The sequence below is a fragment of the Felis catus genome, chromosome C1 (genome assembly GCF_018350175.1).
Source record: "Felis catus isolate Fca126 chromosome C1, F.catus_Fca126_mat1.0, whole genome shotgun sequence".
Lineage (NCBI taxonomy): Eukaryota > Metazoa > Chordata > Mammalia > Carnivora > Felidae > Felis > Felis catus.
In genome coordinates, this window is record NC_058375.1 from 182068842 (window position 1) to 182091861 (window position 23020).

The 23020-nt window shown below is 41.4% G+C and overlaps 1 protein-coding gene across 12 annotated transcripts in view; it reads right to left on the reverse strand.

Moving 5' to 3' along the window:
- The window catches only part of DNAH7 (dynein axonemal heavy chain 7), a 265373-nt gene that overhangs the window by 25390 nt on the left and 216963 nt on the right, over positions 1 to 23020 (reverse strand). For 11 of the 12 annotated variants that reach the window (XM_045034170.1, XM_045034169.1, XM_045034173.1 and 8 more), the window contains 3 exons: positions 21099 to 21260; positions 12755 to 12955; positions 8461 to 8622 (listed from right to left, as the gene is read on the reverse strand). In XM_045034170.1, the coding sequence (XP_044890105.1) occupies positions 8461 to 8622; positions 12755 to 12955; positions 21099 to 21260 (525 nt within the window). The remainder of the gene's footprint in view (positions 1 to 8460; positions 8623 to 12754; positions 12956 to 21098; positions 21261 to 23020) is intronic. The other variant, XM_045034174.1, reaches the window with a different exon arrangement.

Genomic DNA, 23020 nt, shown 5'->3' on the forward strand with positions numbered 1-23020 from the left:
TATCTGAGACCTTTCTTCCTTTTTTAGGAAGGTCTGGATTGCTATATACTTCCCTCTTATGACTGCTTTTGGCTGCATCCCTGAGGTTTTGGGCTGTGGTGTTATCATTTTCATCGGTTTCCATGTACTTTTTAATTTCTTCTTTAACTTCTTAGTTAACCCATTCATTCTTTAGTAGGATTTTCTTCAATCTCCAAGTATTCGTTGTCTTTCCAAATTTTTTCTTTTGGTTGATTTCGAGTTTCATAGTGTTGTGGTCTGAAACTGCACGGTATGAACTCAATCTTTTTGTACTTGTGGAGGGCTGATTTGTGTCCCAGTATGTGATCTATTCTGGAGAATGCTCCATGTACACTTGAGAAGAATGTATTCCATTGCTTTAGGATGAAATGTTCTGAATATACCTGTTAAGTCCATTTGGTCCAGTGTGTCATTCAAAGCCATTGTTTCCTTGTTTATTTTTTGTTTAGATGATGTGTCCACTACTGTAAGTGGAGTGTCAAAGTACCCTACTATTATGGTATTATTGTCAATGAGTTTCTTTATGTTTGTGATTATTAAGTCCCTGGCTGTCATTTCTTCCTGTTCTTTTTTGGAGGGGTGAATTGCTTCTTTTTTTCATTTTGGAGGCAGAGAAATAATAAAATTAAAAATTAGAAACAACACAAAAAATCGAATAATGAAAGCTAGATCCTAAGTGTGTTTTGGCCTGGTTGTTGAAACAAGCTTGATAGAATAGAGAAAAAAGGGAAAGAAAAGAAAAAAAAAGAAAAAGAAAAAAACAAGAAAACATTTAAAAATTTAAAAAATGTATACAATAGAATAAAATAAAAGAAAGTAAAATAGACTAAAAAACCAAAAAAATTAAAAAATATAATAAAAATTTAAAAATATATATCTAAAAAGAGAAAATAAAAATAATTTTTCTGTATCCAAGAAAAAGAGAAAAAAAAATGTTGAACCAGTGAACAGAATGAAATCTGAATGAAATTACATCCAGTTTCCCATAGAAGTCAAATTATTAAGAACTTTATAGTCCATATACTAAGCAGGGGGAGAGACTTGTGATGGTCCTCTAGGGCTTGGTTGGCGCAGTTGGATGGGGCTTGGTGTAACAACTCTGTTCTCCACCAGGTGGTGCTGCTTAGCTTACCGGGGCAGATCAGTGTATCTGCAGGCACAGGAGAGGTGCAAATGGGGTCACCCAGCTTCCCAGTGTCCAGCATCAGAACTGTATGCTCTTACTGACTGGCCATCAGTCACCCCTCCTTTGTCTTCGCTTCTGTCCACTCCCCACTTCTATACTGTCCATGACCAAGCCGTCAGCTTGCCAGGTGGCACCTCTCCCAAATTTTATCTTGACAGGGCTGTGTTTCCAAACCCCTCACTTCTGAGGGTCCTGCAGCGTGGGCCTGCTCCAACCCTCTGGCAGAGGGTCTTGCCGAGCAATGGCTGGGTGCTGGCTCGCCCCTGGGAATGCTCATGAGACCGTACTGCTGCGGAGGACCAGAGACTGTGTCCAGGTGCCAGCCTTTCCCAGAGAAAGTTCATGTGATTGTGTAGCAGCAGCAGTTCAGGGACTATGGTAAATCCCAACACATAACAGGTACCACGCTTCATCACATCCTAGTGACCTTGTCTAACACCAGCAAACATCGCTGTTCTTCAGGGTCCACCTGGGACCTTTTCCCGTGGGGATGCTGCATGGCCTCTACCAAATGTCCTCCTGGTAGGGGAACCACCTCTCTCTGGGTAGCCCGAGGACCCCTTGGACCTCACCTCACTGCTCCTGTGGAATCACTCTTCCCATCAGAGCACCGCCAGGTATCGACCTGTAGAATTTATGACCTTGCACTCCCCTTTTTATAGAGTCCTAATACTATTGAAACCCACCCCTCTCTCCCTTTCTCATTCAGACCCTTGTGTGTGTTTCCACTCTTTCTCTCTCTAGCTGCTTTTAGGGGGAGTGCTGTTCTTGTACTCTCACCCCTGTCTCTGACCTCTCTCTACAAACAAAATCAGCCCCCTACCCTCTACAGCTTCTCTCTACCCCAGTTCACCTCTCCACACTGTGTACCCATCGAGTTCTGTGGCTCAAGGTTACACAGGTTGTTGCGTTAATCCTTAGATCAATTTTCTAGGTGTGCAAATGGTTTGTTGATGACCTAGATGCATTTTAGGGATGAGAGAAGCAGAGAACTTCCATGCTGCTCCACCATCTTGGCTCCTGCCCCTTCAAGATCAACATCTTCTCCATTCATCAGTCAATGGACATTTGGGCTCTCTTCCTGGTTTGGCTATTGTTGATAAGCAAGGTTTTAGAAGATAGCAATCTTTTACTTTGGGATTATTTCATCCTCTTTGTTCTTTCAGGTCCTTCTTGCCATTATCTGTTAAAAGTTAGAGTATCTATTCCACATTCCTGGGATCCCACTTTGAGGAATCTCTTCAATAGAAATAACAGCACCAAGGAAGAGTAGCTAGTAGGGGTTAGACAGGGGAAATTTATCAAATTAGAGGTTGTAAATTATGAGACTTGTTATTTTTTAGAAGTGGAACAGAAGGCAGAGAATTCAGGAGAACAGGTTTCAGTGACCAAGACCTTGTAGAGAAATAAACAGAACCAGAAAGGAGAAGTCCAGCATGTTTTTGTCCTTCTTGTGAGGGGAGTTTGATGAGATGTATGCACTACTTGGACTTACCTTGTTGACAGGTCCCCACCTCATAAAAATGAAACGTATCAAGAAAACTCATTGACTGGGGCGCCTGGGCGGCGCAGTCGGTTAAGCGTCCGACTTCAGCCAGGTCACGATCTCGCGCTCCGTGAGTTCGAGCCCCGCGTCAGGCTCTGGGCTGATGGCTCGGAGCCTGGAGCCTGTTTCCGATTCTGTGTCTCCCTCTCTCTCTGCCCCTCCCCCGTTCATGCTCTGTCTTTCTCTGTCCCAAAAATAAATTAAAAACGTTGAAAAAAAAAGAAAAAAAAAGAAAAAAAAAAAAGAAAACTCATTGACAAAGTAAGTAGGTAGTGAATGAGGTAGACCAAAGGTGAACCACCTGGCCCCTGGGAGGGCTTCCTGATGCAGACATAAGATGAAGTCTAGAAGGGAAGAGTTTGGTTTATGTCAAAAGGGTTAAACCTGTCAACATGCCTGACAGCTAATGGGGAAGATGTTGTTTCTCTCAGCAGCTTGATCACAACCAGGGCCAATCACATTGGGGTGTGCATTTTCCCAGGTGCCTGAGCACCCTGTTTGGGGTTGCAGAAATGATGGCAGTTGCTTCTGGGCCTATTGTTATGAGGGTTGAGATCATGAATGGGGAGACAGTGTACATGGAAACAAACCCTAAAGTCAGCAACTTGTATGCAAAGGTGAACACAAAGTCGTCCATATTAGCATTGCTTATTAGCAAAAAAAAAAAAAAAAAAAGGAAATAAAATTCTAGTAGTCAACAAAGACAAATGCTATGTAAGCAGCCATTAAACAAAGATCTCTATTAGGGCACCTGGGTGGCTCAGTTGGTTAAGGGCTGACTATGGCACAGGTCATGATCGGGCAGTTTGTGAATTTGAGCCCCACATCAGACTTTGCACTGACAGTGTGGAGCCTGATTGGGATTCTCTCTCTCCCTCTCTCTCTCTCTCTGTCTCTCTGCTCCTCCCAACTTGTGCGCTCTCAAAATTAATAAAATAAACTTAAAAAAAAAAACCCAAACATCTCTACTTTGGAAGTTGTCCACAATATTTTCGGAATGAAAAAAGCAAGCTGAAAGTGAGCATGCAAATATAATTATGTTTTTGAGAAAAAAAGCTTGTGTATATGTTGTGCTTATGTATATATGTATCTATACATGAATAGGAAAACTTCTGTGCAGATATGTCCTAAGCTGGAAAATTAGTTGCTTTGCGGTAAGAGTAGGGTGAGAGAGAGAGGGGTGGGCCTTACACACACACACACACACACACACACACACACACACACACACACACACCCCTATCAAATCAAGAAAAACAAAGTAGTTGTCCATCTGCCAAGTAGATTACACGTACCTTTTACAGTTGAATTTTTGTTTCCTGTCTTTAATCCAACAAGAATTACACAGTATAAATAATCTAACTTAATTTTTTCCAAGTAGCAAATAATCAATTATTCTATCATAAATTATTGAATACTTCTCCCATTTCCTATTCATTTAATTTTAAAAAAAAATTTTAAAAGCTTATTTATTTCTGAGAGAGAGACAGCATGAGTTGGAGAGGGGCAGAGGGAGAGGGAGAAAGAGACAATATCAAGGAGGCTCAGTACTACCAGCACAGAGTCCAATATGAGGCTTGAACTCACAAAACTATGAGATCATGACCTGAGCTGAAACCAAGTTGGGTGCCTAATTGACTGAGCCACCCAGGCGCCCCGGCCTATTCATTTTAAATGCTACAATTACGATGCTAAATTTCTAATGGTAGTAGTGTTGCCATTCTTACTGAGAGCTTAAAGATCTTTCCACTCATCGTGATTCGTTTATAAAACAGACACTGAGCCATATACCACATATACATATTTAGGCACTACGGAAAAAAGGGTAAACAAATCAAAGTCACCATACAGTCTAGTGGCTTACAATCTGACAAAACGTGTTCCCCTTCTGAGCAAAATTTTGTAGTTCTCAGTGTCCTAAATGTATCACCAGCTCTGTCAAGGCTACCAGAGCAAAATGGCGGTGGGTACCCATGTTTCTGGCTACTCAGCTAGAGTATGTCAGGGAAAGGATAACAGTAGATCATGAAGGGCCAAAAAAAATATGGAATCATCTCCTGCTTTTATATGTGCTCACCTACAATGATAAGGATTCTCGACACAATGCTGGACAAAGTGACCCTCAGCCAAAATGGCATGTAGAAATGTGCCAACAGGGAGGCACACTTGGCTCCTGAGTCTGAGATGGTTATTCAAGAAACACTCCCAAAAGTAGACAAAGATTGGGCATAGGAAAGCACACTCAGAGCAAAGGAAAATATATGCCAAGGCTCAGAGATGTGAATGAGCACATCACGCAGACAGAAAAGCAAGTAGACTGTGGGCATGCAGTATAGCAGCCCCCCCCCCCGGCCCACCTTATCCTTGGAAGAGGTGTTGCCAGGTACCCAATGGATGCTTGAAACCACAGAAAGCTGTTTTGTCCTATATATACATACCGATGACAAAGTCTAATTTATAAATTAGGCACAGCAAGAGACTAACAACAATAACTCATAATAACTAATAATGAAATAGAACAATTAGAACAATATACTATAATACAAGTCAAGTGAATGTGGTCTCTTTCAAAATATAGCACTGTATTCACCCTTCCTCTTGTAATGATGTGAGATGATAAAATGCTTACGTGACAAAATGAAGTAGGATGAATGATGTAGGCATTGTGACATAGCATTAGGCTACTACTGACCTGCTGATAATATGTCGGAAGAGGATCATCTGCTTCCAGACCGCACTAGACCGCAGGTGACTAAAATTGAGGAACGCAAACCATGGATAAGAGGGGTCTGTTTTTAGGGCATGGGGTAGAGCAGGAAGGAGGGGAGTGGAGGGAGGTAGGGCGTGCTTAAGGAGGGATAAGGAATAACTGAGTGCCAGTGACTCCCAGATTTCTAGCTTGAGTTTGGGTGGGAGGTGGTTCTATTATTTTGATGCAGCCAGAGAAAAGAAAATGGGGAAGGGGAACAGTAGTATTCCGTAAGATAATCATTCCCTATTCTGTTGCTTTTCCAAAGTTTTCCCTACACCTTGATCTGTTTTCTCTCCAACCATTGATTTTGGGTGCTCACCAACAGTCCTTAGTTCTCTTCTTAGGTTACAAGACCTCCCTTTGAAATCTCAGGTATTCTCAGGTTTCTCTTAACACTTTACCAATTCATAAATTTCTGGATTTTGTTCACTTTCTTCTCTTGGGGTTTATATCTGTATGCCAAGAGCTTAGTAGATATACTTCCAGGATGTATAAAATTTAAGAGAATGAATTAATTACCCCTTTCACCATCCCCATTCCACTAACCCACCTGCTGTATACCTATTAACTTCCCGGGACTACTCCCTGTCTGGATTAATGAAAGGTACCTCCACCTATCCAGACCAGAAAATTAACATCAATCAAGACTTCTTCTCCCTTTGCCATTTAATATCTAAGTCATTTCTACCCTTTTTCCTACATATCTATTGTATCTCTACAATATTCCTCATCCTAGCTCAAATGCTTTAATTTAAACTCTTATCGTTTCTTGCCTGGGTCATCATGATGGTCTCCTGCATTAGTTTCCTGGGGCTGCTGACAGTTGGCTTAAAATAAGAGAAATTTATTGTCTGATAGTTCTGGAGGCTAGAAGTTTGAAATCAAGGTGTTGGCAAAGCCGTGCTCCTTCAAAGCTTCTAAGAGGATCCTTCTCTGCCTTTTCCAGTTTCTGGTAGCTTCAGGTAAGTGATTTTCTAAAATGCAAATATTCTTCTAAAAGGACACCAATAATAATAGAATAACTCCCAAATCAGCTAGCATTTCATATAAGTATGCTCCAGATCCCTTATCATTAACCAAACCTTTTCACTTATTTGACCCTTTTTAGACTCTTTTATGGTTCCTTCACCCTGAAAACCTCTATGCACTCAGTCCTGGGTACCTCTTCCTCTGTAGGAACCTAATCACATCCAGCCAAGTTGCTTACCTCCTTGTTTATGTCTCCGTCTTTAAACAGTTAAGGTGACCAAATATACTACTGTCCAAACTGGAACACTTTGAGAGTGATCATGGGCATTAGAGAATTAGTATTATATAATTAAAAAACGGTATATTGGCAAATCTAGTTTAGTGTATTGGTAGGCCCCTGAGTAGTTCTACTCAAACATTGTTTTCAAAGTAAGATTATTTCTGAAAATAATTAGGAAATGGAAGCAAAAAAAAAATTATGATTATCCTGAGAGTATATGCAGAACATACTTTTCTTGCTATATATTCACACACTTTAACTTCTTAGATACATCTGTTTCAGATAACATCTCTGATAGTTTCCCAAAGAATGTAATTTTCAATATGGTCTCACTGCTTTTAATCTCTATAATATTCTACAGAGCTTCACTTAATGGTTACTAAATTTTAAATTGCTGCCATTTTTAACTGACTCTTCACTACCGACTATCATATTTTAAGTTAGGATATACTCTACAGGTGCTTGAACAAATTGCTACAGATGCTTGAACAAATTGCTAAATGAACTAGAGAGAGCCCCCTCCTTATTTTTTGTATTGAAAAGTATAATTATCTTAGTTCAAATACTTCTGCAGGTACTGTATCACTGTATTTTGGTCTCTATTCTTAGTATCTTTTTTATATATAAATATTCCTACAAGACAGAAATTCATCAAATTCATGCTTCTTTTTAAATGCTTTCCCAATTTTAAATTGCTGCAAAGTCAAAGGCCTCCCAACTCATTTCATTTGAGTACAGAATAGGAATCTGTCCAATGAAACACAGATCAAAGATCCTTCACCTAAGTTTAGATATGTCACGTGAGCTCTTGATATCTGTTTTTTCTTTGCTTCTGTAGAGACAGAATTCAATACCTTCCTGTTTATAGCTTTTAAAAAAATAATCCCAAGTTACTAAAAGTTTCACAAAGTCAGTTTTTTTGATTGATCTAAAATTTTCCAACTAATTTTGAACAAACTTCTAACTAAACTTGGAGGAATTTGCCTCAAAAAACTTCATATCTTGCAGGACACTTGGATTGGTTTAACAAGCAGTGCTTCAGAGTTGCAAACATGTTAAAAAGCCAACTGATAGTCAAGTAGTAAAAAGATAATATGGGTAGTGTGTGTGTGTGTGTGTGTGTGTGTGTGTGTGTGTGTGTGAGAAAGAGAGACAGAGAGGCAGACAGAAAGAGAGAGACCTGTAGGGGCTGAAATGTGGTTGATATGATATGAAGCCATTTGGCTTCCTCTCAAAATCTACATACCTCAGGTAAACATCAATGACCTAAAGAATTTGTTTCCTCCTGACAAACGGCTCAAATTCTACAATAATAGCACAGTAAAGTTTCCCTAAAAATAAAGTCACGCTCCAGAACAGAAGGAAATTCATCTGTATTTTCATTTTGGAGCCTGGTTGATGTATGTTCTTCTCAAATCCTTTTCAATATAACACGATCACTTCGCAGATTCCTACAGGTGTGTACATGTCAAAAATAAATGATAAAATATAGGTTCCTACTGGGCATACCAAATGTCCAAACTACCTACTCTAGCGTTATGATAGCCTGTCATAACCAAGTACTACCTAATAAGCGGTTGGGAAGTCTTCTGCTATTTATTTTATAAGGGTGTGAATTAATCAGAATTCCACGCTTACTATTACAAACACTCACAACATGATAGAGGGCAAAATAGGTGACATCCTTGCTATGATTTTTACGATACCTCATACTGGTTCAGGAACATGTGGAGTTGCTGTACACTTATTCTTAGGTCAGTCTCATTGAACTCATAAGGAATATTCCACCCCAGGGGTCCAAATTTCCGTCTCTCTTGGACCAAAGCATGAAAGAAGCAGAGGCCATAAAGTAATTTCTTGAATTCTTCCTGTAACGAGAAGAAACAGTGCCACATGACGTCCCCCCCCCCCCCCGCCAACGTTACATTATACCTACCGTATTTTAAAATGAAATTAATTAATTCTTTTTGTTTATCAGTATATCCACCCCAAAGTATACTAAAACAGAATTAACTACCATAGGCTATTTAGGCAAAAATATGCTCATTTGTACACATGTCCAGTTGACAGACACAGCTATGAGCACCAGGTTTTAGGGAGTATAGTAAGCTTGTCTATTTAATGTAACCGTATAGGATTCTGGAGGTTCCAACTGAAACACCATGAGGTAAGAAAAATTAATTCTAAATGGGTGATCCCAGACCACCATGGAGATATTTCAAAGATGACAGTTCAAACCGATTAAGCAGCTCTATAAGAAGGACTTCCGGATTGAAACTTTGGACAGTTTCATGACTTTTCTAGTTACTCTGAGGCAAGAAGAAGGCTTACAGTTACTTTCAACGGCAAAGCCAGCCTTGAATCAGAAATCAGAAAGTATGATGCACCCTCCACAAGACTGTTACAAAATGGTCAAAATAGAGCTTGAGAGAGAATTGGTAAAGATTTCCTTGGAAAGAGCAGCCGCTGTGCTGGGAGCCCTCTTGCCCCCATCCCAGAGGGAGAAAGGAGCATGGGATGTGTCTTCTTAGTCCAAGCTAGTGAGAAGGAATTAATGGGGCTGCTCAGAGAGCTGATGCATGTTCCTTGCAGTGGTGGTAGAGTGGAAAAGTGCACAACTTATGACAGAAAGAGTAGAACAGTCTATGGCCACAGGGTAGTGGATCAGGAGAGGGCAATCGGAGCCCCGCTTCCAACAGTGGGCCAACCCAGCCTGGATCCCAATGAGCAGATGGGGCGCTGGATTAAGAATGTCAGCCAGGGGCCACTTTAAGCATTTCTTGGTCAAGATGACTTATGTTACAGGGTGAGGAAATCCCGACAGTAAGAGCCTGTACGAAGTGAATGGCGAGACCCAACAGCTGAGGGGGGCATGAGCAGTCAGCTGATGGATGGAGTCACAGTCAGAGGAGTCCAGAAGGGGAGTCCAAGGAGAACCCATGAAAAGACTCACAAGAGAAAACTTGAGATTTAAACCCATGCCAAGCCCAGAGAGCTCCAAGCAAAAGCAGCCCAGGACCAGAAGTTCCACTCTGCCCTGCCTTGCGGTTGTACACGCTCCAAACTGAGTGGTCAGGCTCAGCAGCCATCATTACAAAAAGAAAGATGCCAACTCCATCCTTCTCCCCAGTGGCATGAAGCCGACTGACTACAGGTCCTAGGTAAGTTTCTGGAGAGTTGAAGCCTCTATTTTAAATAAAATCTAAGTACTGATTGACATATTACATTGCACTTTCTGATTCTGGAATCCAGGCTGGATTTACAAGTTAAAATGACTGTAGGTCATTTCATTACCTGACAGTAACCAGAAAAATCATGATGCTGCCCAAAGTTTTGTCCAAGGGCAGGTGGAAGTTTCCCCTGTGGAATAAACTCAAAGGGGGAGTGGAGACAAAACCCAAGCAGCATCAGTTTAATCAGAGAGGTGGGAAAAAGCAAAGTGACACATGCTGTCTGGATTTGGGAACTACTTAAGATCCATTACAGAACAGAGCAAGTTGGCAAGTGTGTGATGTGGGAGCCAGGTGCTCAGCACAGAAGCAGTGGCATACACGTACAGAATGAGGAAAAGTAAGCAAGAACCCTGGGTGGATGGACTGAAGTTGGCTATACATTACAAACTCATTACCTCTAGAATATGCGAATGAGTATGTATGTGTACATGTACTTATCTGGATGCACATATATACTCGTCTATATGTGTATGCGTGTGAGTGTGAGAGTACATGCATATTTCTAAGTATTCTCCCCTGAAAGGACCAAGAACCAAAACAAGGCAGTAGCACCCAGATCTAGGTCTCTAGAACCAGGACTCCACAGAAAAATGGCTGGTTCCAGGGTTGAACAATGGATGAGCTTGCAGCATCTGGTGCCAGAAAGTAAGAGAGCTAAGTAATAATAACAACAACAACAATAATAATAATAATGATAATAATAAATGATGGGACCTAGAACAAAGTACAGAGGAGCCAGCTTGCAGGTGCTCCCACTGACCAAATCTGGGACAATTTGAGCAAAAGGCTTAAGGATAGTAATGCATTGTAAACCACTGGGGGGAAAAAACCCCAAGGAATTCCCAAGTCCATCCCAAAAACACATAAGTAAAGGGAGAGATGGGAAAGCTGTTGTGGACTCTAGAGTGGCAGGGGTCAAATACGGCGGGAGTGCTGGAGTTGGAATTATCACGGGAAATAACTTGATCAGGCAAGATACATCAGTGGCTACTAAATCTGGGCTGGGGTGGATGTTGCTGAGGAACAGGATATTGGCATGGCCGTGAAATGTCTCCCTGCCTGACGATTAGTTGCAAGGGGTAAGGCAGTAATTACACGTTGAAGAAATCAGACAACACTCTGTCTGGGAGATCCAAATTTATACCAACAGTGAGGGATAAATGATATCGTGCACCTCCTAGTGTGATACTCTGAGGACACAATTTCACTAATGTGGTGTTTTGGCTAAAAATGCATAACTTGAATCTAATAATGAGTAAATATCAGCCCCCAATGAGAAATGTTCCATTAAAAAGACAAGAGGAGACAAATTCTTCAGAAATGTCAATGTCATCCAAGGCAAAGGCTAGGGCAATGTTCGAGATAAAAGGGGGCAAAGAGACGTGGCGACTAAATGCAATTCTAACCCTAGAACAATCTGTAGTGAACAGGGAAGATGCTCTAAGGGACACGACTGAATCAACAGACAAATTTGGAACACAAACAGTAAATTAGATAAAATAGTGTATCCTTGCTAAATCCATTAAACTAATAATGGTACTAGGGTAAGATAATCTCTCTATTCTTAAGAAATATACATCAAAGTATTTATTTAGGAGTAAAGGGTTGTGATATGTCTAACTGACACCCAAAACCTATATCAACAGGAGGTGAATGTGGGTTCAGGGCACAGGGGTGTTCTCTGTACTATTTTTATACTTGCCACTTTTCTGTAAGTTTAAAATTATTTCCAAATAAAAAGTTAAAGCAAAAATTATGATGTACTCTTTTGGCACTTGAGATTTGGCTTTTGGTTTGGATTGTGCTTCATAAACGCCTAGACTTCTAATATGTGTGACTTCCACTGGAGAGATCTTTGGATCTAGAAGAAAGGGAGTAAGATTTTGCAAAAGGGCTTCTGTCCAGCCTATCCCATGCAGACATACCCTTACCACCTACCTGCAAGCAACCTGCTCTCCTCTGGGCCTTATCAATGCGAAAGCTACTCCTACAGCAGGTCTCAGAAGCTTAGGCTAAGGTGTGACTTAGTTTTAAACATAGATGCTTGCTTTATTTTAGTACCCAAGACTTCAACGAAAGTGTTTCCTTATTTTTAATGTTTTCTTTTGATGTGTACTTAAAACATATTCCGATACCAAAAGTGTGAGCTCTTTAATGGCAGAAACTTACCGAGGTTCATAACCCCTCTTAAAAAGAAAACCCTTCCATTTTTAATTATAGCAAAATGCTGTGAAACAATTTTAGGTCACAGACATTCACACGCAGAATTCTAATCATGAAAACAGTGGGCGGTTTCCCTGCTTGCCTGGTGACGCTGGAAGAGACCCTTATGAGTCCCATCCATCAAGGAGTAAAATCATTTTGGTCCTCATTATAGTTATATGGAGGAAATATTTTTATGTTTTAATTTAAAGATATCGCTCCAAATAGCACAGGGCTCAGTTAATATCCTGAAACAAGATTCTCCAACCTTGCAGATTTGTACTGGGAATGGCTTACAGCTGACTTTCTCAATAGAGAGCTACATTATTAATGATGCCCCAGAAGATCTCAGCTGAGCAGAAATGAGGCTGGTGGTAAAATTAAAATAAAATATTAATACAATTGACTTCAGCACAGTCAATAATCAGTAATCAAAACCAACCGCACTGCAGGGCAGGAGGCCTATTTAATTTGTAGTTTTACTCAGCCACACACATTCGTGATCACCAGGGGCCACTTGAAACGCTTCACAGGGCTGAGGTAACAAGACTTAGCCATTACTAACAGGCTTTTTGCAGCTGCCAAAGAACTCAGGGTCAGAGATCGGGTCCATGAGGTATGATCGAATGATATTAGCCCGTAAACCTTTCGGTGCCTCATTGGTCATTTTCACCCCATTCTGCAGTACGGACACGGGGAAGTTTGGGGACGGGTAACTTGTCAGCCAAATGCGGAAATCTGGATGCGTCGATTCTGGGCTTAACTCCTGCAAAAAAAGAAAATTAGACACAAATGGGTGTCTAAAATCCAAGGAAACTCTCCGCATCATATGTGCATGGGATGGCCTGGAGGTGGGAGGAAGCATCTTTACAAAATAGAGCCTACTGCTGCAATTCAAGGCAAAGGTCTTAAAATCTGATTCTGCCCCTGAAATAACACACTTCGTTGAGAAGGCCCGGACTGTTGCCGTCCTTCTTGAAAATTTAAATCACAGGACTATAAAGTTCGCCGAGGTATTATAGAATTTAGAATTGGTCGCAATAGAGACTAAGACATTCCCCCCAAAATCTCATATCTTAACTGATGTGCTGAAATATTTATAGATATAATTCTCTGCCTAAGAGCCTGATTAAGAATAATCCATTCTTCTTGCTGTAGCCAGGTTGTGAGAATGAGCAACATCAGTCAATATTAAACCAAGTGAGATGAAAAGAAAAAAAGAGCATTTTGAAAGGTGAAGTATTAAATATCACTATTAGCTATATTTTCTTAAAGGGATATTAGAGTTGGTGCAAGGGAGGATAAGAGAACACTTACTTAGCACTGTCTTAAAGCTGTATAGGCTAGGAACGATTACCATGGGCCGTTCCCCGCTTCCTGTTCAGTCCTGCTCTCTATTGCTACCTCCTTCGATTGTCCATATCAGTAGTATCTTAAGCTGCAATGTTTTATCAATAAAACATTTTTTGAGCACTCATGTGGTCAACGGGTGAGGGTAAATTAGGAAGGATGCAAAGATGCCTCTGCTCTTTAGTAACAACAGTGGAGAGTGAGGGCAACGTTTTTCCCTCCTACCAGCTGCCCTATGCCCAGTGACTTCAGCAACGTGACTCATGGGACTTTGGGCTAGGTTTGCCAGCCATCAGGGACAGCTCTTCTCTCTTATGTGATTCTAATGGGTATATATGACACAGTTCAACAGGAATGGCCTAGAGGGGAAGATGGCGGTGTAGGAGGATGCTGAACTCACCGTGTCCTGCGGATCACTTAGATTCCACCCACAGCTGCCTAAATAACCCAGAAAACCACCAGAAGACTAGCAGAACGGATTCTCCAGAGCCAAGCAGAGACAAGAGGCCCACGGAAGAGGGTAGGAAGGGCAGAGAGGCAGTGCATGCTACACAGACTGGCGGGAGGGAGCCGGGGCGGAGGGGCAGCCCACTGGCCAAACAGAGCCCCCGAGTCTGGCTGGCAAAAGCGGAGGGGCCGGACAGAGTGTGTTCGGACAGCAATCGAGACTTAACACCTGGAAGGTTATAAGTTAACAGCTCTGCTCGGAGAGCGGGAAGGCTGGAAGGCAACGGGAGGGAGAGCAGCTGAGCCCCGGACAACAGAGCTCAGCTTGGTGGGGAACAAAGGTGCTCGCCAGCGCCATCTCCCTCGCCCATCCCCCAGCCAAAATCCCAAAGGGAACCAGTTCCTGTCAGGGAACTTGCTTGTACCGCACCAACACCTAACGCTGTGCTTCTGCAGATCCATCCCTCTGGCGGGTGTGACTCCTTCCCGGTGCCGCAGGGCCCCTCCCGCAGCAGATCACCGAAGGAGAAGAGAGCTAAGCCTACCCCTCCTGCCCCCGTGCACCTTGCCTACCCACCCCAGCTAATACGCCAGATCCCCAGCATCACAAGCCTGGCAGTGTGCAAGTAGCCCAGACAGGCCACGCCACCCCACAGTGAATCCCGCCCCTAGGAGAGGGGAAGAGAAGGCACACACCAGTCTGACTGTGGCCCCAGTGGTGGGCTGGGGGCAGACATCAGGTCTGACTGCGGCCCCGCCCACCAATGCAAGTTATTCAAGACAGTACAGGGGAAGTGCCCCGCAGTTCTGCACCACTCCAGGGACTATCCAAAATGACGGAAGAATTCCCCTCAAAAGAATCTCCAGGAAATAACAACAGCTAATGAACTGATCAAAAAGGATTTAAACAATATAACAGAAAGTGAATTTAGAATAATAGTCATAAAATTAATCGCTGGGCTTGAAAACAGTGTAAAGGACAGCAGAGAATCTATTGCTACAGAGATCAAGGGACTAAGGAACAGCCAGGAGGAGCTAAAAAATGCTATTAATGAGCTGCAGAATAAAATGGAGACAACCACGGCTCGGATTGAAGAGGCAGAGGAGAGAATAGGTGAACTAGAAGATAAAATTATGGAAAAAGGAGAAGCTGAGAAAAAGAGAGACAAAAAAAAATCCAGGAGTATGACGGGAAAATTAGAGAACTAAGTGATGCACTAAAGAGAAATAATCTACGCATAATTGGTATTCCAGAGGAGGAAGAGAGAGGGAAAGGTGCTGAAGGTGTACTTGAAGAAATCATAGCTGAGAACTTCCCTGATCTGGGGAAGGAAAAAGGCATTGAAATCCAAGAGGCACAGAGAACTCCCTCAGACGTAACTTGAATCGATCTTCTGCATGACATATCATAGTGAAACTGGCAAAATACAAGGATAAAGAGAAAATTCTGAAAGCAGCTAGGGATAAACATGCTCTAACATATAAAGGGAGACCTATAAGACTCGTGACCGATCTCTCTACTGAAACTTGGCAGGCCAGAAAGGAATGGCAGGAGATCTTCAATGTGATGAACAGAAAAAATATGCAGCCGAGAATCCTTTATCCAGCAAGTCTGTCATTTAGAATAGAAGGAGAGATAAAGGTTTTCCCAAACAAACAAAAACTGAAGGAATTCATCACCACTAAACCAGCCCTACAAGAGATCCTAAGGGGGATACTGTGAGACAAAGTAACAGAGACATTGCTACAAGCATGAAACCTACAGACATCACAATGATTCTAAATCCGTATCTTTCTATAATAACACTGAATGTAAATGGACTAAATGCGCCAACCAAAAGACATAGGGTATCAGAATGGATAAAAAAACAAGACCCATCTATTTACTGTCTACAAGAGACTCATTTTAGACCTGAGGACACCTTCAGATGGAGAGTGAGGGGATGGAGAACTATTTATCATGCTACTGGAAGTCAAAAGAAAGCTGGAGTAGCCATACTTATATCAGACAAACAAGACTTTAAATGAAAGGCTGTAACAAGAGATGAAGAAGGGCATTATATAATAATCACAGGGTCTATCCATCAGGAAGAGCTAACAATTATAAATGTCTATGCGCCGAATACAGGAGCCCCCAAATATATAAAACAATTACTCACAGACATAAGCAACCTTATTGATAAGAATGTGGTAATTGCAGGGGACTTTAACACTCCACTTACAGAAATGGATAGATCATCTAGACCCATGGTCAATAAAGAAACAAGGGCCCTGAATGATACATTGGATCAGATGGACTTGACAGATATATTTAGAACTCTGCATCCCAAAGCAACAGAATATACTTTCTTCTCGAGTGCACATGGAACATTCTCCAAGATAGATCACATACTGGGTCACAAAACAGCCCTTCATAAGTATACAAGAACTGAAATCATACCATGCATACTTTCAGACCACAATGCTATGAAGCTTGAAATCAACCACAGGAAAAAGTCTGCAAAACCTCCAAAAGCATGGAGATTAAAGAACATCCTACTAAAGAATGAGTGGGTCAACCAGGCAATTAGAGAAGAAATTAAAAAATATATGGAAACAAATGAAAATGAAAATACAACAATCCAAATGCTTTGGGATGCAGTGAAGGCAGTCCTGAGAGGAAAATACATTGCAATCCAGGCCTATCTCCAGAAACAAGAAAAATCCCAAATACAAAATCTAATAGCACACCTAAAGGAAATAGAAGCAGAACAGCAAAGACAGCCTACACCCAGCAGAGGAAGAGAAATAATAAAGATCAGAGCAGAAATAAACAATATAGAATCTAAAAAATCTGTAGAGCAGATCAACGAAACCAAGAGTTGGTTTTTTGAAAAAAAAAAAAAAACAAAATTGATAAACCTCTAGCCAGGCTTCTCAAAAAGAAAAGGGAGAGGACCCAAATAGATAAAATCATGAATGAAAATGGAATTATTACAATCAATCCCTCAGAGATACAAGCAATTATCAGGGAATACTATGAAAAATTATATGCCAACAAATTGGACAACCTGGAAGAAATGGACAAATTGCTACACAGCCACACACCTTCCAAAAACTCAATCAGGAGGAAATAGAAAGCTTGAACAGACCCATAACCAGCGAAGAAATTGAATCAGTCATCAAAAATCTTCCAACAAATAAGAGTCCAGGACCAGATGGCTTCCCAGGGGAGTTCTACCAGACATTTAAAGCAGAGATAATACCTATCCTTCTCAAGCTATTCCAAAAAATAGAAAGGGAAGGAACACTTCCAAACACATTCTATGAAGCCAATATTACTTTGATTCCTAAACCAGACAGAGACCCAGTAAAAAAAGAGAACTACAGGCCAATATCCCTGATGAATATGGATGCAAAAATTCTCAATAGGACACTAGCAAATCGAATTCAACAGCATATAAAAAGAATTATTCACCATGATCAAGTGGGATTCATTCTTGGCATGCAGGGCTGGTTCAACATTTGCAAATCAATCAACGTGATACATCACATTAATAAAAGAAAAGAACCATATGATCCCGTCAATCGATGCAGAAAAGGCATTTGACAAAATCCAGCACCCTTTCTTAATAAAAACCGTTGAGAAAATCGAGATAGAAGGAACATACTTAAAGATCATCAAAGCCATTTATGAAAAGCCCACAGCTAACATCATCCTCAATAGGGAAAAACTGAGAGCTTTCCCCCTGAGATCAGGAACACGACAGGGATGCCCACTCTCACCGCTGTTGTTTAACATAGTGTTGGAAGTTCTAGCATCAGCAATTAGACAACAAAAGGAAATCAAAGGCATCAAAATTGGCAAAGATGAAGTTAAGCTTTCACTTTTTGCAGATGACATGATATTATACATGGAAAATCCGATAGGCTCCGCCAGTAGTCTGCTAGAACTGATACATGAATTCAGCAAAGTTGCAGGATACAAAATCAATGTACAGAAGTCAGTTGCATTCTTATACACTAACAATGAAGCAACAGAAAGACAAATAAAGAAACTGATCCCATTCACAATTGCACCAAGAAGCATAAAATACCTAGGAATAAATCTAACCAAAGATGTAAAAGATCTGTATGCTGAAAACTATAGAAAGCTTATGAAGGTAGTTGAAGAAGATATAAAGAAATGGAAAGACATTCCCTGCTCATGGATTGGAAGAATAAATATTGTCAAAATGTCAATACTACCCAAAGCTATCTACACATTCAATGCAATCCCAATCAAAATTGCACCAGCATTCTTCTTGAAACTAGAACAAGCAATCCTAAAATCATATGGAACCACAAAAGACCCCGAATAGCCAAAGTAATTTTGAAGAAGACCAAAGCGGGAGGCATCACAATCCCAGACTTTAGCCTCTACTACAAAGCTGTCATCATCAAGACAGCATGGTATTGGCACAAAAACAGACACATAGACCAATGGAATAGAATAGAAATCCCAGAACTAGACCCACAAACGTATGGCCAACTCATCTTTGACAAAGCAGGAAAGAATATCCAATGGAAAAAAGTCTGTTTAACAAATGGTGCTGGGAAAACTGGACAGCAACATGCAGAAGATTGAAACTAGACCACTTTCTTACACCATTCACAAAAATAAACTCAAAATGGATAAAGGACCTGAATGTGAGACAGGAAACCATCAAAACCCTAGAGGAGAAAACAGGAAAAGACCTCTCTGATCTCAGCCATAGCAATTTCTTACTTGACACAACCCCAAAGGCAAGGGAATTAAAAGAAAAAAATGAACTACTGGGACCTTATAAAGATAAAAAGGTTCTGCACAGCAAAGGAAACAACCAACAAAACTAAAAGGCAACCAAGAGAATGGGAAAAGATATTTGCAAATGACATATTGTACAAAGGGCTAGTATCCAAAATCTATAAAGAGCTCACCCAACTCCACACCCAAAAAACAAATAACCCAGTGAAGAAATGGGCAGAAAACATGAATAGACACTTCTCTAAAGAAGACATCCGGATGGCCAACAGGCACATGAAAAGATGCTCAATGTCGCTCCTCATCAAGGAAATACAAATCAAAACCACACTCAGATATGACCTCATGCCAGTCAGAGTGGCCAAAATGAACAAATCAGGAGACTATAGATGCTGGAGAGGATGTGGCGAAATGGGAACCCTCTTGCACTGTGGTGGGAATGCAAACTGGTGCAGCCACTCTGGAAAACAGTGTGGAGGTTCCTCAAAAAATTTAAAATAGACCTACCCTATGACCCAGCAATAGCACTGCTAGGAATTTACCCAAGGGATACAGGAGTACTGATGCATAGGGGCACTTGTACCCCAATGTTTATAGCAGCACTCTCAACAATAGCCAAATTATGGAAAGAGCCTAAATGTCCATCAACTGATGAATGGATAAAGAAATTGTGGTTTATATACACAATGGAGTACTACGTGGCAATGAGAAAGAATGAAATATGGCCCTTTGTAGCAACATGGATGGAACTGCAGAGTGTGATGCTAAGTGAAATAAGCCATACGGAGAAAGACAGATACCATATGTTTTCACTCTTATGTGGATCCTGAGAAACTTAACAGAAACCCATTGGGGAGGGGAAAGAAAGAAAAAAAAAAAAAAGGAGGTTAGAGTGGGAGAAAGCCAAAGCATAAGAGACTCTTAAAAACTGAGAACAAACTGAGGGTTGATGGGGGGTGGGAGGGGGGGGGTTGGTGACGGGTATTGAGGAGGGCACCTTTTGGGATGAGCACTGGGTGTTGTATGGAAACCAATTTGACCATAAATTTCATATATTGATAGATAAATAAATAAATAAATAAATCCCATGAAACAAACAAACAAAAAATGGCCTAGAGATGGAGGAACCATGAGGAAACAGGCACAAATATCAAACCTCTAATGTAAGGCCTGAAGGATGAGAAGATCTTGGTAAGGCAAATAATAGGAAGAGTCGTTTTTCAGATGGAAACATTAGGATGGCCTACATTCTTGAAAAAGTATGCTATACCAAAGTGAAAGAACTTCAAATGGCTAGAGCATAGAAGTCAAGATGCAAAGTGGCCAGAGATGAAAACTGAGAGGAAGCAAAGGTCAACGAGGAAGGGTGTTGTAAGCCAGGATGGGGGTTTAAACTTTGTCTTGCACGCAATGGAAAAGTTTTAAGCAGGGAAGCAGTATTTATTCACTGGCTCAGGAAATATTTATGGACTGTCTCTTTGGACCAGGCACAATTCAAGGTGCTGGAGATAAAGGGGAGAAGAAAACAAAGTCACTGTTCTCATGGTGCTTATATTCCATTAAGAGATACAGACAAAATGGTGACAAGTGGCACAAAGAAAAATACAACCGGCTCCTTAACGTTTCAATTGTATGTCTGGACTGTGCAAGTTATATCATTACCTTGGCTAATTAGTAACCCGTGGGACTCCTGAGTTAGGGGCGGTCCAGAGTCGTGGGTAATTACATCAAATATATTTTCTCTATGTTTGTTGAAATCAAGTGCCAGGTTTTCTGTTCCTCAGTTGAGCTACATAGGGTTTCTTCCTGGAATTTCTGCCCACCCCAATAGGGTAGTGCCCTAACCCGCTGCAAGAACAGGGGGATGGGGGGCGAGGAGGGAGTACTCCTTTGGATTCAGATTGATCCTCCGTGGCAGGGTCACTGGCTAAGTAGGTGAGAAGTCAGTTAAAGTAAAGTTACATCCCGAAGCCTTTTGGTTTAGAGTGACTACATGAATCTCACCCTGAAAAGCCTCCTTTGTTGTCTTTGGTCCGCTGCTGTAAAAAGTACATTGGTGTCCATTTGCCCTGTGGTTTAATCCCATGTTTGAGGCTGCTCTTATGGATTAAGGAGATTTCCAACTCACTGCATGAGCCCTTGTCCCTGTTGAGAGGGACTGGATGAGGCCTGACTGCGTGATCTCCTCTGGTCCCCTAGTTCCCAGTGCGAGCCCACCTCTCCTGTAATCCAGGCATGCCGCTCGTCTGTAGCCCTCCGAACCAGAGAACAGCCATGGAGCTGAATGGCGTGTATATCAGTAATTATGTGGGGGGAATACAATCTCATAAAAATAAACTTGCATTTTTACCTCACAAACTTTCTCGAGGGTTGGCATCCAAGAAGTGGCAAGGTGACAGTTCTGAAGAACAACCCATGTTCCTTCTTTGACAGCTTTTTCTATCATCTTCATAGCTATGGGCCCTTGGCCTTGACCAAGGGATAAAGAGCTAAGCTTTGATCCCCCATATCCCTGTGTACAAGAATAGCAAAGATGTTATGTAACAATACACCCTTAAAGAAGAATCAGTGTTATTTTTTACAGGAAATGTTGACACTAAATATGTTAAAATTTAATTATGTAGAATCCCTCAACGGTCTAACCATATGCAGCCCTACAAAATTCTTACTGATTAAGAATCTTATAAAAACTGAGATCAAAAGCAAGTCAGTTCAGGTCATAAATAGTCATGGTAATAAATGGAAAATTCTGTAGGGTCTTTGATTGTTGACATAAGGGATAGAAAAAATATTAAGAACACTTTTAACCTGAGGAAACAGGAGATGAAAGGACCCAGCTGTCCTGCAGCAACTCCTAAAATCCAAAGCTGAAAAGAAAACTACGAACAGACAGATGAACTTGTTTCTGTTTCCTCCAGATCTTTGAATAATTATATTTTAATTAATTTCATTGCTGCATAGAGTTCGGTGGGAAAAAAAATTAACTCCTAATTCCCCTTTTAAAGTTTCTTTAAAGGATTCTGTGGGAATATGTGTCCAGAGTGCATTTCTACTATATCCTGATTCATCTGCAGCTTCTGGAAACAGTGTCTGTGACTCCTTGAGCTCTTTCTTTCCAGGGCAGTTACATCAACACTAGCGGGCAGAAGCAGCAGCAAACAAAATAGAGCCCGGTGCTACCATTTCTGGACATGGAGACAGCAAGTAAAGACAATGCACGGAGAACAATGGCAGAGAACAATCAAGTCGTACAATGTGGGAAGAGAAATGGAGAGGAACTGGGAAGATCTCAAAGGATCGGAAAGATCATGTTGATTTGGAAGGAGTCCCACCTAAAATGAACACCTCTAGCATCCACATCACTTCCTCTCTGGCCCACCATTGCTCTTTCTGGCCTTTTGGCAGCGTCCCCCCCCCAACTCCCCCCCCCCCCCTCCCCCTGGCCACACTCCAACGAATGCCCTGCTTCCATTTTGCCCTACTCAAGTAAATTCTCCTCACACCGGCTAGGATGAGCTTTATAAACTACAGGTCAGATTGTGTCACTTTGTTGCTTAAAATCCCATGACACCATCCCACTGTATTCAACATCCTTAATGTAGCCACAAAGGTCCTATGTGGATCCGGCCCCTCAATACATCATCTCACACCCCATCTCCTTCAGTGGTGACAGCCACATTCCAGCACTTCTTTAACCGATGGTAAGTGCTGTGTCACACGATCAATCCCCAAGTATCTAAGAATTACCCCCAATGGAAAAAAAAACCATGAAATATTAAAATAAATTGGCCTAGTAAAGAGTATTGTAATCAATCAGCTATGCAGCCTTTGAGAAGCCACTTAAGCTCTCCATGCTTCAGTATCCCTCCCTGTAAAATGGAGATGCCGCTCTTTACTTCATAGGATTGCTTTAAAAATTAAAAGAGAAGTGGGCATAACAAGGTCTAGCAAAATTAGCAGTATGGATAAAGCACAGTAAAAGTGGTGGTGCTGGTTTTAGAAATGTCAGTATTATTTCCATAAAATGTGATTTCGATTAGACCAAAAGGGGAAAAAATCAACTAAAAAATGTCATCACCTGGGGCACCTGGGTGGCTCAGTCGGTTAAATGTCTGACTTCCGCTCAGGTCATGATCTCACAGCTCGGTTAAATGTCTGACTTCCGCTCAGGTCATGATCTCACAGCTCGTGAGTTCAAGCCCCGCGTTGGGCTCTGTGCTGACAGCTCAGAGCCTGGAGCCTGCTGTGGATTCTGTGTCTCCCTGTCTCTCT